Below are 14,571 nucleotides of genomic sequence, written 5' to 3'. Positions count from 1 at the left end.
ACATTTAGGTACAGAGGGGAGGATTGTGGCTTTAGGTGCCACAAGGTCTGTCTATTTTAGGTGCTCATTTAACCCCATCACCACAGTATCTGAGTATTTCTATCCTCACAACGCCCCTTTGTGGAAGTGAAGTACTATTCTTTTACGGATGGAGAATGGAGAGACAGAGAGACTGGGGCAAGATTATTAAAAGGTATTTAGATGCCCTGGTACTTTTGAAAAATCCACTAGGCACCTAATTCCCATTGAGAAATCCACTGCCTAGCTGCTTCTGAAAATCCCACTTGGTGCCTATCTCCATATTTAGGCACCTAAATACCTTTGTAAACTTGGCCCTAAGTGACTTCCCAAGGTTACACAGGAAGTGTGTGACAGAGCAGGGAACTCAACCCAGGTCTCCAAAGTTGCTTGCTAGTTCTTTAACCACAGAACCATCCTTCCTTTGGACCACCAGCCACCCAAGCTCTTAGCCAACTTTTGTGGTTTTACAATCACATTTCATCTCTTCTGTTTTTCTCTCCCCTGATGATGCCTGACAAAAGTACACCCTCACAAACAAAAGGAGAAACTGACTGACTACACAGGGGAAAACAATGAAACTAACTACACACAAGGTGCTGTCAAATGAACAAACAGAAAAATGTATTTCCTTCTCATCTCACTCACCCAATCATTTTACAAACAAGATTTCAGTCTGAGGTGTGATTTTTAAGTTGACGATGTCCTTTTAAACACACAAACATTATCTGGCCAGCACCAGGTTATCCTGCAAAAGATCACTTTGGAAAACTGAATTTCCAATAAGTACCTGATCAGAGCAACAACAAAGAAGGGGAGAAAAATAAGAGAAGAAAGGGGAGCAATACTAACAAGGAAGAATAGAGAATATGCAGACTCTGGATGAAATTCTTATCACTGATGTCAATGAGAGTTTTACCACTGACTTCACTGGGGTATGCTCAGGCCCACAGGGCTATTAGAACAATGAGATCCCTGGTATTCTTCAGCCCCATGCAGCTTTCTTCGCAGCCTCCTCTTCTCACCTCCATAGAGCTCCTGCAGGAGGAGAAGCGGGGGGGGGGGGGGGGGGGAGGAGGAGGAGGAGGAGAGCAGAGTAGGACTCCCAAGGGGTCTGGAGGATTTGAAGGGCGCACTGCTCGCCTGCAATACCAACCCAGCAATCAACAGAGAAGGAGAAATCTTTGCCCCAGTGGGCCTTAGTCTCACCTGGGCAGTTTAGTTTTATTTTTGAACAATCAGCCAAGGTCAGTCTTAATGGGCTATGCAGTCATGTTATAGCCACTTCATTCAGAGAAGTCCTAAGCGCACTGCCTCCCCCAGCATCCCTGGCACATTGTCCCTATAAGTCAGGCACTAGAAGTGACTCAGAGACCGGCTCTGTCTGTGTGTGCACTAAGCTGTGCTGCTGACAGTAGAGTATGTACCGGAAAATAAAAGGTTTGCTTAATTTACCCTGTCCTGTGTGGATCTCCATGCCTGTGTGCAGTCTAAATGAAATCAATACACAGGCTTGGCAGCATTCGATTTTTTTTATTTTAAATAATTTTGACGATAGTATTGATGCTTATTTTTATGCAACTTTTTCAATTTTTATTCACTTTACATTTTCACAGTTACAGGAAGTCATGGGCGTTTAGGGCAATAATTATTTAATGACAGTAGACACTGAGATTAAAAAAATTAAAGCTGTAAAACCGTTAAACACAAATTGTCAACACCACGTGTCAAAATATATAAAATAAAGTATCCTTAAATCAAACTGCAGTTCTCAAGCAGCCTTTTTCTTACTTTGCCTGTCTGTAAATTTTGATTATTCCTGATGTAAAAAAGTTTTTAATTGTTTTTTATGTTTACAGTGATATTGACATTTACCAACAAAAATCTAATCCTTCCACACCCAACAATACATTTGTAGGGCAGAATGAGGGCTTGTCTACACACAGTTTGAGCACCTTGGTGAAATTTTTGTGTTTAGATAAACCCTTGGACTCTGCTTCTGGGCATGGAGAAGACGTGGGCAGGGAGAAGAGGCTCTGTCTAGGCTAGAAAAGGGAGATATGTTTGCTAACATGTGCTAATTAGCATAACACCACTTAGCAATGCTGATCACAATGAGTTGCCAAGAAGCTTTTTAACAGGAGGAAAGGCCTCAGAAACAAACCTTATTGGCATAGACACCTACTTTGCCAAGTCAATCAATTTTGCCTGTTTTGGGTTAAAATTCTCTTAAGCCTTGGGTGCAGGGGTTATGAAATGTTATCCTTATTGTATGATTAAAGGGCAGCAGAACTGTAGTTAATATGCCCTATTCCAGGGGTTGCCACAATGTAACCCTCATTGGCTAAGCATGGGATAGTGAGCAAAATTCAAGTGAAGGGTAAGGGGGAGATGGGTAGGTGTTTTTATCTGGGGATGAGGACTCTGTTTAAAGGTCCTAAATGCCATATGACCCTCCCTCTCCGGTTTTAACAGACAGAGCTAATTAAAACTCAATTGAGAGTCCCTGTTTCTTTGCAATAATCACTAAGAGATGAAATCACTAAGCGGTGGACCCTCAGAACATGAAATTGCAACTGAACACAGTGTGGTAAGAGATGCAGCAGCAAAGTTACCCCCTACCTAGCAAATCCTAGAACTGTGATTACTAATAGTTGGGCTAAGTGGTCGTGGTGCTGTAGGATCAGACTAAGGACACAGCAGAGCAGTGGTAATGGAGGCATCATTCATCCCTCTCCACCCAGGGAGTGAAGGTGAACCCATCTGAATGAATCTCTGGACACTCAGGCTTGACTGACCTCAGACAACAAATTGTAAGCGGGGTATGGTTGAGGAAAGGGGGAGTTAAATGAACCTTTGTCCATTGGCCTTTCATACAACAAGTTGGGAAACAGCAGCAAAGAAACTGCTCAAGATACTGTGGGGTGTTTTGCTTATTGTTTCACAGAATATTAGGGTTGGAAGGGACCTCAAGAGGTCATCTGATATACCCATATCTAATATGCTCAAAGTTTGCATTCTTCTGAGTCACTGTTGCTCTATTTTCCCAAAGTAATGCTGTGTTCCCTCTCCCCTTAAGTTTTATTTTGTTTATAGGTCAGTGCTTGTGAATGGGATGTGTTGCCTTATTGAATGTGCCCTGCGCTGTATCGAATTTCCCCCAGTTCCTGCGGAGGGCTCCAGCCGTTCTGTTTTGTAATGCTAAGAGTAACCCCCAGACACTGAACCTGGCCCTTGTTGATGCCAACACCACCTGGCAGAAGGGTTACACTAGCTAACACATTTGTTAAACACACTTTGTTTTTCTTCTCTGGACAGGCCATAGGTGCCACACAGCTGCCTTGGAAGGCAGGGAGCTCTGAGTACAAGCAGGTCTCTGCAGCTGCAGAATCCAGGTAGGAAGTGATGCATCTCTGATGAGTCACAGAGGTACCAGGACTCAGAATTTAGCAAAAGATGTCTTTTTTTTTCTGTTTCTTATTAACTTTATTATTCATTTTTGCATCTTTGACTACAGATGCTTTTTTGAAAATGACAGACATTTGGAATTGTCACCATACAGCAAATGAAGTTTAAGAGAGATCTAACAACTCTGCTGCAGCAAACTCCAATCCCTATGGAAACACATGCCCGTTCTGCAAAAGCAGGTCCTTGTTGAACGTTCCGAAACACTGACTGCAGAACACCTTATTCTGTTTTCATTGATCTAACATTCATTTTCATGCAAGCAGCACAGTTAGAACCTTGTAAACATCAATGGCTGGAAGAAAAACAACTCCACATCCTATTTTTAGAACAAGTTCTTGCATTCATAAATTATCTTACCTTTGGGGAAAAAAGTTAAAAATAAAAGCAAGAATTCACAAAAGGAAGGGGACCTGCTTGGCAGCAAATTCAGTTTAAAAGATCATTTTCTCCTTATTTAAAAGCTTTGGCCAGGATTTTCAAAAGTGTCTAGTTACTTTGTATGGCCAACTCAAGAGATTTTAAAAGGACCTGATTTTCATAGAGTGGGTGCTCAGCAATTTTTGTAAATCAGGCCTCCAAAGTTGTGTACCAAAAAGTCACGACTCATTTAAATTCTCAAGGTTTTCAGAATGGTATAAAACACCAACAACTTCTCAGAATGTGCTGGAGTATGAGGAATAAATCTAAGGTTCTTGGGTATCCAAAATGGTCATTTGCCTCATTGTATATTATGGTTAGCATGCGTATTTATAATACAACCTAGATGATCCAAATATCATAAGGGACACTGAATAATTTGAAAGGCTCCAATTTACAGAAATTTGAGGGAATTATAAATGTAATGAATAGATGCTGGGGGACATAACCCCAATTTTTTGAAAACAGAGGTTGAGAAAACTGAGGTTACACACTAATTATTTTTAAACACAGTGAGCATATACATACACACAGTATGCATACAGCCAAAAATATATGCATCTTGGTAATCCATTTATTTTCACCCCCAATAATTCACATAAATGTATTTGTTGAACCAACCTGTCAGAACAAGATTTTTCTGACTATCAGCTTGTTAGAATATAGACATTTAGATCTGTCTGCAAAGGCCTATGATTTTAAAGTATATTCTTATCACTTAGCTAGTTACAGGGGTATAAAATCAAAGAATCAAAATCACATGCCGCCTGCCTATGGGCCTTCTCTCACTGTGACAGTCTGAGGCCTTGTACTTCGACTAAGCAGCAGAGGCAGCCATAAACTGGCAAGCGTATGGTCACCTCCACACATTCCAAACAAATTACATTAAAACAAGGCAATACCAGGCTGTTTAAAAAGCGATATAGTCTAACGCCTCCGGATAAAGAAAAGACCCTAGAATGCTTAAAAAAAACCAACCTTTCTTTGATAGCATTCTGTCTGGTTTTTAAACACTCGTCAACAGTTGTGGTTGTAGAATCTACATATTGTTTGGTCATTATGGTACCCACTTTTCTGATAATTTCTGTCTGATTTTTTGATCGTCTCTGTCAGGTGCATAACTAATTGTAACCAGTTAAGGTGGTGGTGTATGATTGGTTAGAGAATTATGTTACAATAAGTTAGGATTGGTTAAAGAATTATCTTGTAATATTTTTAAGAAAACAATTAGTTAAGATACACTATAAAAACTGAGGTCAAATAGGAAGTAAGGTGGGAAAAAGGAAAATTACTGGTGTGAAGAACTGGGATACTTGCTTAATTACCCCAGTAAACCCATAGTATTGCCTGCTGCTGTACTCCGGACTTCTGCTTCTGTCAGCAAACCAAGAACTGAGGGAGGGGGCCCTAACATAGCTCTGTAAATTCAAACTAGGATCTGATGAAGGGCGGGTGGAAATCAAGCCATGTTCTATCTTTAACAATTACTAACAGTAAAAATTCTGAAATCAAAAATTAGGATTTGGTTCAGGACAGGTACACTGTCTTGTCTTTAAGCTCATTTTTTAAGTCCCAAAAAGGGGACTTAAACATGGACTGAAACACATGTATACATGTTTTCCTGAATTGGAAGCCTTAACTGGCAATTTTGTGATGATGAACAGGGAAGAAAAGAACACAACAGTTGTTCTTCTAAGGCTGTGTGCGGTTTATAGTCACATTTTTTCCTTTTATCTGGAACAGCCACAGCGAGCAAATACATGTTGTGCATTACTTGACTATATTATAACTGCATGGGGCTTGAATGTAGTATCATAGAATTGTTTAATCAGGTCAGCCCAGTAAATGGCCTTTTCTCCTGATTAAGCAATAATACAATCCCATCACACTCCTGGACCATCCCATACAAAGTTAGGAAGAGGCACACATCTACACTAGAGGCCTAAGCCTGACTCCAGTGAAGTCAATGATAAAATTCCATTTGGCTTCAATGGGAGTAGGAGCCCTAGGAAAAGACGGACTCTGCTGCCCTAAAAGAGACAGCTGTGAGATGCCCAACATAGTAGCCCAGCAAGTATAGCTAGCTGACACAGAAAGATCGAACAGCCAGGGAATGATGGTGAAGCACTTCACAAAGGAAGTCAAGGAAGGACTGAAAACCCATTTAAAGAAACAAAAACAGAACTAGTATGATATTGAGATGCAACCAAGGAACGAAACACCACTAAAATCACATGAAGATGTCCCCATTAAGCAGCAATCTTTGCAGTTAAGTCCTACTTAAATGCCATCCTAATTAAGTACAGTGTATAACATATGGCTTGCCAGGACACATGCAACGTTTTATTAAGATATTTTAAAATCTAATGACATAGATCAGCTAAAACAATTCTTAGTTATAGAGTGGTTTTTAAAAAGCAGCTACTGCATATGCTCACTACCTCACTTGTCATAACTTTTGTACTCAGTTCAGCTCTGTCAAAATATTATTGAAACTGTAGATCTACCCTTCTGGTGGCATGCAGAGCACAGACCGTGCATGCCCAGCTAGCACGGATATAAACAGCAGTGCAGAGAGTGAGGCACAGCTCAGACAAGTAGAATACAGTAGGGTGTCCTACACTCCTGAACCATAAGGTATGAATCCTACATGACTCTCTACACACCCAAGCAGTACCTCCCCAGTTTATTCTGCTATTTTTAGCAGTGTAGTGCCCCACTAGCTATCCCCTGCAGCAGCTTTTCCCCACTGCAGTAAAAGGCTTTGATAGGGGGGAGCTGACAGGGCCTTTTCTTGCCACAGAGAAAGGCTCAGGCAGAAGGGAGGTGGCAGGGAAAGGTTCCAGAAGTGGGGATAGACTCTGGTAGTGGGGAAAGATTCCAGCAGGGGAGAGTTGCTGGAGCCCTTCCCCACTGCCTCTCCTTGCCTGTCTTCACTGTGGCGTGTAGCTACATTTACCCTATACATTGCTGCAAAATGTAGACAAAGCCTTAATGTGCTCTTTCAGAGACCTTATCACTAACATACAGGCAAAAATGTTAATAGGTGAATCTAAAAATAGATACATTTATAGCTAAAAAAACGTAGAAACTCAAGAGTTCAACTTCTAATACTTTTATATTGTATTTGATAAAGAGACAGTAAGTGAAATGAATAAAAATTAAATGAATGAAATATTACATGTTGGTCCCAGGTTATTAGAATTCCAGCAAAAGTAGCAGATGCATTTTGCTAGGAATTAGAAGACTTTGTCTGGACTTTATAGCCCTTTGATTCACTTCCCCTGTGCCCCTCATAACTTCCAACAGGTTTCCACTTCCAATACTTTTGGACCTCTTTGAGAGTTGAAATAATAGCTGTAAATTCCTTTGAATGTTAAGACAGCCCTATGTAGGATGGATTGATTTAAATCAGCAAATAGGAAACCTTAATTTAAATAATCAGTTTTAATCTAGTTTTGCATTTGTACCTTTTAGTTAAAGAAAGGCTGATTTATATTAGTTGGTAACCATTCAAACATATTGATTTGCAGCCAAATATGGCCTTTACACACTAAATTTGGTACTTTTATTTGCTAATCAGAAGGATATTCACACTACATCTATGTATGTTTACTCAAGCAATTACATGGCTTAACCTACATGCAGATTCTTAATTTTCACATTTTTATTATGTTAGAAAATCGTGAATGATGCATTTCTTATTTACTAGATGATTAATTTTTTTTATTTTTGTTTGGGTCAGGCTCTGCTTGGACGGAATTCAAATTCAATAAAACATGCACAAAACCCACCATTTAAAATTTTGTATTAGTTAAATAAAACTACTATAAAAATAAATGTGTTGGATACACAAGAACAATAGTTTATCAAAATAAGTTTTATATTTAAAGCTAACTGATTTATAATTATTATTATGTTGTCTCTAATAATTACATGGCAATGATTTGTTAACCTGTTAAACGTCCAAAATAAATAAATAAATAAAAACTAACTGATTTACTAAACAAAGGAAGTATGAACTATAGTTAGGAAATTGAACCAATTGCTTCTGGTCGTACATTCTTCAAAGTTTTAGAACTGGTAGATTTTATCCTCTCACGCCTTGTTTTTCATAGATTGGAAGAGGAATACAAGCTTTCCTGCTTTTTTCAACTCCCAATTGATTTCTTAGCTTTGAATGAACAAGTCATTGAACTGAACTAGCTGAATAAACTGAATGAAGACAATATTCTCTCTGCACCTGCAGAAGCTGTCAAAAACTGATTTAGCACTTCAGCAAACTCTGGTTCCACGTGCTTAGCCAGTGACTTCCACCAGTTCACTGATTTGACTTTCTTTAAAACTTCAGCAGCAAACATGTAATGCTTAATTTTTTTTAATTTAATTTAAATGCTTTTAATGGATTATACTGAGTTTAGGCCTAATTGTCATATTTTCAAATGTAATATTAAATAGGTTTCTTTTTTTAAAAAAGAAAAATGTATTTAAGTAAAAAAAATTCCAATTTAAATATAAAAAATTGGATTTTCTTTTAACTCATCAATTTTTATCCACCCTAACTCTGGCCTAGAGGGAAAAAAAGTGTCTGCTTTATTAAATTCAAAGATGAGTTAAACTTTTAAACAAAAGTTTTAATGATATATACATACATATACATGCCTTAACTCCTCACCCCCCCCCCAATCAATACAAGTATAGATTAAGTTTATCATCACTTTTCTAAAAGAAATTACATATATAGTTTAAATCCAAACCATGGTAAAAAGAACAGTTCAGCTATGTGAATATGACTGAACTAGAAACCTATGACATTTGAAAGGGTTTAAGTGACTAAGTTAATTTGATAATAGCTTTGTTTTCACATTCCAAATTTAGAATTCCAATGTGTAGATTTATAAAACAAAGTTTGCATACAGCAATTAGCCCCAACTGTCTCAAATTTAACATTATAATTTGAAGAGCTGGCCCTTCTCCAAAAGTGGATGAATTTTATATGTCTAACATGACAACTTATCAAATGGATTGATTAATAAAGTAATGATTTCTATGGCAACTGACGTACCCCATATATTTGCAGCTGTCATTATATGAGTCACATAGTTCTTACTCACCATTCCATCTGTGTTGTAACGGATGGGATCATGCAAAGTGCTGGGGGTTTTCTTAATATATTTTGATTTTTATAAGGCTTAGGGTTGTATTCCTGCAAATCTCTCTATACAAGCAGACCCCTGCACCCGTGTAAAGCCTGTCTTCAAAAATGGGGTCTGTCTATGTTACAGGATTGGAGACTATGTCAGTTCGACTTGCACCACCCAGAAAAATAATTATATGAGATCCCAGATAGAATGCTGAGGCCAAATGAAATGTCAGAAGGACCCAATAAAGTCAAAGATAGTCTTAGGATTTGAGGATGTGAGAAATCAATCTCCCTCTCTCTCACTCTCATGCACACTTCCAATTTCACAGCAGCAAAATCTCATGAGGAAAAGTGTACTCACACAACCTCTTGACAAAATCACTTCGCTAATGAAAAACAAAAACAATCACCGGGGGGGGGGGGGAAGGGGGAGGAGTAATGCCATTGACTAAAAATAGATTTAAGCTGCTTTAATGGACTGTAGAATCTTACTGTCTTTTTCAAAAAAGGAGGAAAATAAGAGATTTCCTACATTTAATTTTTTTTAAATGGAACACTTGCTTTGTAGTAAATAGCAAGGTACACAGGTACTTGTCGAATAAAGATACTTAAGAATAAAGCTGCACAGTTGGCTACCAGCTGCCTCGCTTATTAACAGTGAATGCCACCCATGTGTGACAGCATGAAAATACACATGCACTACAAATTAGCAGGCTCCATTACAGCGAGGCCAGCAAAATGAACAAATTCCTACTATAAATCTAGAGCTAGGAATAGCTGAACCCAATATATAGCAAAATCCTACAGCATGAATCTGCAATGAGAGAATTTCACTGAATTCAGGAATCAAAACATTCTCAAATGAATCGGAATTTGAAATGTTCTGCAATACAGTTAATATTTTCTTCCCACATGCCTTTTATAAATGTAGATATTTTAAAACAAAACAAAACCAAAAATATTCCTTCTCCATCACATTACCCAAGTCCCATTCTCACTCTTGACGGGTTGAGAGCATCACAAACTGAATAAGCAGTTATGAAGGCACATTTTCTCTAAAAACATGGACAGAATGTGTAGAATCTAAAGCAGGGTGGGTGTGAAAAGCTAGATCTCCTGCAGATCATCCACTTAACACAGCAACTCTTGGAAAGTTTTCCCTAACAAAATAAATATAAAGAGAAAAACCAATTCCCCTCCCCCTTATTGAATATCTTTAGTATGTGGCACTACTTGCAAAATTCATAAATAAATTATAATTTGTAACCCTGGTTTATGAAGACTTTGGATGTCCCCAGAGGCTTTTGTAAACAAAGATCAAGTCTTATTTTTAATCTCAACATTACATACTCAACACACATTTTTCCTTCTCTTTTCAGAGAATAAATTCTGCCTTTGAACATGCACACACAAATCCCACTCGCAATAGGGACTCAGAGACAGATCAGAATTTGGCCATTAACCTTAAGGGCTGGTCTACACTTTAGAGAGTTTTGTCAACAAGTCAGCTTTCAGCAACAAAACAGTGGTGGTGTGCACACTGCAATGCTTCCCCTGCCAACAAAACTCCCCTGCTTTGGTGACAAAATAAAACCACTTCACTGAGAAGCATAGAGCTTTTTGCAGCAAAGTTGGAGCAACAAAGCGTCAGTGCAGATACTGTGCAGTAACTGGGCCCCAGAAGCTATCCCACAACGCCCACCCTGACCACTCTGCTCACTGTTTTGAACTCTGCCCTGCACTCCAGCTACAAAGGCATGCGCCCCTTCTCTTTCAAAGCCCTAGGAATTTTTGAAATTGCTCAGCATGGAGAGCTCTCACCCACAGCTAGTGCCCAGCTGAGCATGCTGGCTCCTGTCAGCAAATGGGCTCCTGCCTGGACCGCAGGGGAAGGGGTGGATCATTCTCCTGGGTCCCTGGGAAAACTCGGAGACTCAATCCTGCTCTCCTATGGCAGGCATGCAGGCAGCATGGGCTGCTGCTGGGAGTGGAGGGGGGAGAGACTCCTGATGTGTTCTGTAGAGCCAAGGAAGGAGACGGGGGCTAATGTCAGGTGTCCCCCTCCTCCTGCCGGTGTACAGGTTTCCTCTGAGCTGGAGTAGGGGGACGGGAACACCAGCTGCCTGTGCACCAGCTTCTGCCTCAGGCTTGGTTGCTTCTTGGTGCTGTCTGAGCTTCAAGATACAGAGTGGAGACACACTCACCGTCCCCCAACACGGTCTCTCTCTCTCTCATATACACACACACCTCTCCCCACCCCACACACTGCTGTGGGCTTCTTGTGTTTATGTTCAGCAATGTCAGTTTGGCTGAGAGGGCAGTCGAAAAGCAACTTGGTAGAATGCCCATGGAACAATGGGATTCAGAACCTTTCATGATGTGATGCTGTGCCTGCCTCATGAGACATTGCAGACTCTTCCCAAAGCACCCTGGGTGCAGTTGCACAGTGGGAGAGTTGGAGCAGTGCACTGCTCCCTTTGTCGATGCAATAGCTGGTAGTGTGAATGCGGTCTACCGACACAAGCAGCATAGTGAGGACATGCGACACGCCAGCATAACGTGTCGACAAAACTCTATGCTGTCGACAAGGCCTAAGGCACTGATCTTTCAAATCACTCTGTGCACACAGCCCCACAGTGGTACTCCATGTGATTGCAGGGGTATGGGAGCAGTTTGCAGAATCAGGACCTAACAGATTTTGGTTCTAGTGATTAAAAAAGATGACAGACTGAAGAACAGAGAGCTCTACTTATCTGTAGATACTGCATGTGCAGCCACAGTGCAAGCTTCCTTTCAGCATGTGTTCAAGCCTGACCTGGAGCATTTGGAAGGGAGGTGACCCAACAAAGGATCTCTGTCTCTTTCATTCTCTCTATAATGTCATTAATGAAAGTTTGATCATTTCTGAGCTGTAACATATACACAGAAGTATTACCAGCCTTATGCTGAGACCTTGTCTTCACTGCAAATTAAAGCATGTTCCTAACTTGAGTTAAGGGCACCCCTTTTTTCCTTCAGTGAAGATAAGAACTGAGTATTCTTATTTTTCTGGGTTTAAACTAAAATCCAAGGCCTTATCTATACTGATGGTGGCATACAGCGTGTGTGAACCTACATGTCAGTGAAAAAGCAGGTTGCATTCGCATTGGGGCGTACAGCTACACACAGCAGTGAAAAACTCTGGCAGGGAGTAGAAAAGAGGAAAGGCTCTGGCAGCGAGGAGCTCCTGGAGCCTTTTCTGCTGCCTTCTCCCCATGGTGGAGAAAAGAACTGGCAGCTCCCTGTGGCAGGGAAAGCATCCAGCAGTGGGAGAGGCAGCAGGGCACTACCCTGAAAACAGCAGTGTAGATGGGGCAGATTCTGCTTGGGCATGTAGGGAGCAGAGTAGGATTATACCCTAAGGTTCTGATGTGTCTTTAATCACCTAAGCAGTGCCTCACTCTCTACACTATTACATATATCCATGCTAGGCAGGGTGCAATGCACGCACACTACATGCCACTGTGTAGACAGAGCCTGGGAGGGTGGGTGAAGCTCTGTACAAGACGTGGGCAAAAGCAAGCAAGTCATTAATTCTGTCTGAAACCTGAAAGTCTTCCTTTTGGGTAGTCTGTGCGCTGTCCGGACTGAGACAAAAGCAGATGTGGTTTTTGTCCAGTATTGGACAGAGGAAGGCTGCCATTTTGAAGAATGCTCTGCTCCATCCCCGCCAAGTCTGAGGCTCACACTGGTGTGACTTCACACGCACATACATGTGGGGTCACACGGCCAGCAGGGCGGGCCATTTCTGGAAGTATCAGAATGTCTGGTATTCTGAGGATGTGTAAGTGGCCACCCTAGTAGAAAATGGAGTGGCCCAGGCTAGTGCAGATGGGGAGGGGTGCCAGGGCCAGGGAGGGGGGTCTGTGGATTTCTAGGGACACCTCATGGGGGGCTGTGGGCAAGGCACTGCTGCACAATATAGCTCAATGCCAGCATGCATGGAGCAGATGGGTGCAATGTGCTGTGCGGGGGATGAGAGAGGAGTTGGTGTGCCATGTGAGTGTGGCAGGCAGATACAGGAAGTGAGCGCAGAGCTCACTGGAGAAAGGTGACATGTGGCTGTGTGGGATGCATCGAGGGGCGCAAAGGCGGCATGCAATGGAGCAGAAAGGAGGGGAAGCAGCTAGTGCTGCGGAAGGGAGGCCGTGGCAAGAAGCCAATGACAGGCGCTATGGCAAGTGGCCGTGACGTGGGGGGAGAATGGTTGAGCCGCTAGCCTTTGTCAATATCTAGCCCCCCGGTGGGTGGCACTGGCTACGTGCCTTTCTTGGAAGCGCGGCCCCCCGGACGCTTCCGGCCCCGTGTCCCGCCCAGTCTCAGCCCGACTACCACCGTGACGGGCGACAAGCTCCACCCCAGCAGCAGCAGCAGCAGAAGCAGCAACAACCCCCTCGCCGAGCCGGGCGCAGGCGGGAGGCTGAACGTTCCAGAAGCCGGCGGGCGGCCGGGTTCCAGAACGTTGGGAGGCGGCCGTCGCTCTAGAACGCTCGAGGGCAGCGGCCCCCCTTCGCCCCGGGCCCAGCGCCCCGCGTTCCAGAACGTTGGGAGGCGGCCGTCGCTCTAGAACGCTCGAGGGCGGCGGCGGTGCCGGCCCCCCCGGGCCCAGCGCGCGCTTGCTCGCTCACCTTCCCGTCCAGGCCGAAGGGGAGGGACTCTTCCTCGACTGGGGAGGGCGCCGGGTCCCGCTGGGTCTCCGCGGCCCCGCTGGGACTCCGGGGGGCGGTGGCTCCATGGGGCTGGCAGTCCGGGTAGGGGTTGCTGAACGCCCGCTCCTCCATCTCCGCCTCGCCCCCCAGCTGCAGCTTCAGTCGCTTGGACATGCTCTCTCCCATGGCAGCCTGCCCCCGGCCCGCCCCCTGCACGGCGAGCCGCCGGGGACACGCGCCCGCCCCGAGAGTAGCAACGCCTTCCCTCCCTGCTGCAGCGCCCGCTGCACGCCAAAGGGCTGGGGCAAAAACCGCCACGGAAACGCGCCCGGCCTTGCTAATAATCAGCCGGGGGGCAGTGCTCCTGGCCACAGCAGCGGGAGCTAGCCTAGCCTTTCCTTAACACGGCTGCTGGCACAGCTAGAAGGTGTCAGGGCAGCTATGCCCCCACCCCCACCTCTGCAAGGCAGAAAATACCAACTTTAAAAATAATAAAGTCGGCTGCCGCCTGCCCTGGAACAACAGAGCTCGGGAGAAGAGGCGCGCCACGCCCCGCTGAACATTAAGACGATGTGGGCACCGTTTCCTCCCCTTTTTGCACGAAACGGCGCGATCGAGAGGAAGAAAGCAGGCAGCAAAAAAAAAAAAAAGCCCCCCCCCCCCCCCCCCGATCAATCCTTGCCAGGAAAGCTGGGTACCTCTTTTGAGAGAGCCACTTTAAAACCACAGATCCTTGATCGCACCGCAAAAAAACCCACCCGAATTCATCTCCTCGTCTTCCCTCACCCCTCCAAAAAATCAATCAGGCTGTTGCTGTCACCAACACCCAAGGCTGCA

The 14,571-nt window shown here is 43.3% G+C and overlaps 1 protein-coding gene across 1 annotated transcript in view; it reads right to left on the bottom strand.

Annotated features, from left to right (window-relative positions):
• LANCL2 (LanC like glutathione S-transferase 2) overlaps positions 1–14,274 on the bottom strand; it is a 46,760-nt gene extending 32,486 nt beyond the window's left edge. The window contains exon 1 of the mRNA XM_067550366.1: positions 13,714–14,274. Within this exon, the coding sequence (XP_067406467.1) occupies positions 13,714–13,920 (207 nt within the window). The 5' untranslated portion in view covers positions 13,921–14,274. The remainder of the gene's footprint in view (positions 1–13,713) is intronic.
• Between the last annotated feature and the right edge of the window lie 297 nt (positions 14,275–14,571).

The sequence above is a fragment of the Emydura macquarii genome, unplaced genomic scaffold, assembly GCF_026122565.2.
Source record: "Emydura macquarii macquarii isolate MOO-44397 ecotype Brisbane River unplaced genomic scaffold, CSIRO-AGI_Emac_v2 contig_1263, whole genome shotgun sequence".
Classification (NCBI taxonomy): Eukaryota; Metazoa; Chordata; order Testudines; family Chelidae; genus Emydura; species Emydura macquarii.
This window is presented reverse-complemented; position numbering and strand designations above follow the sequence as displayed.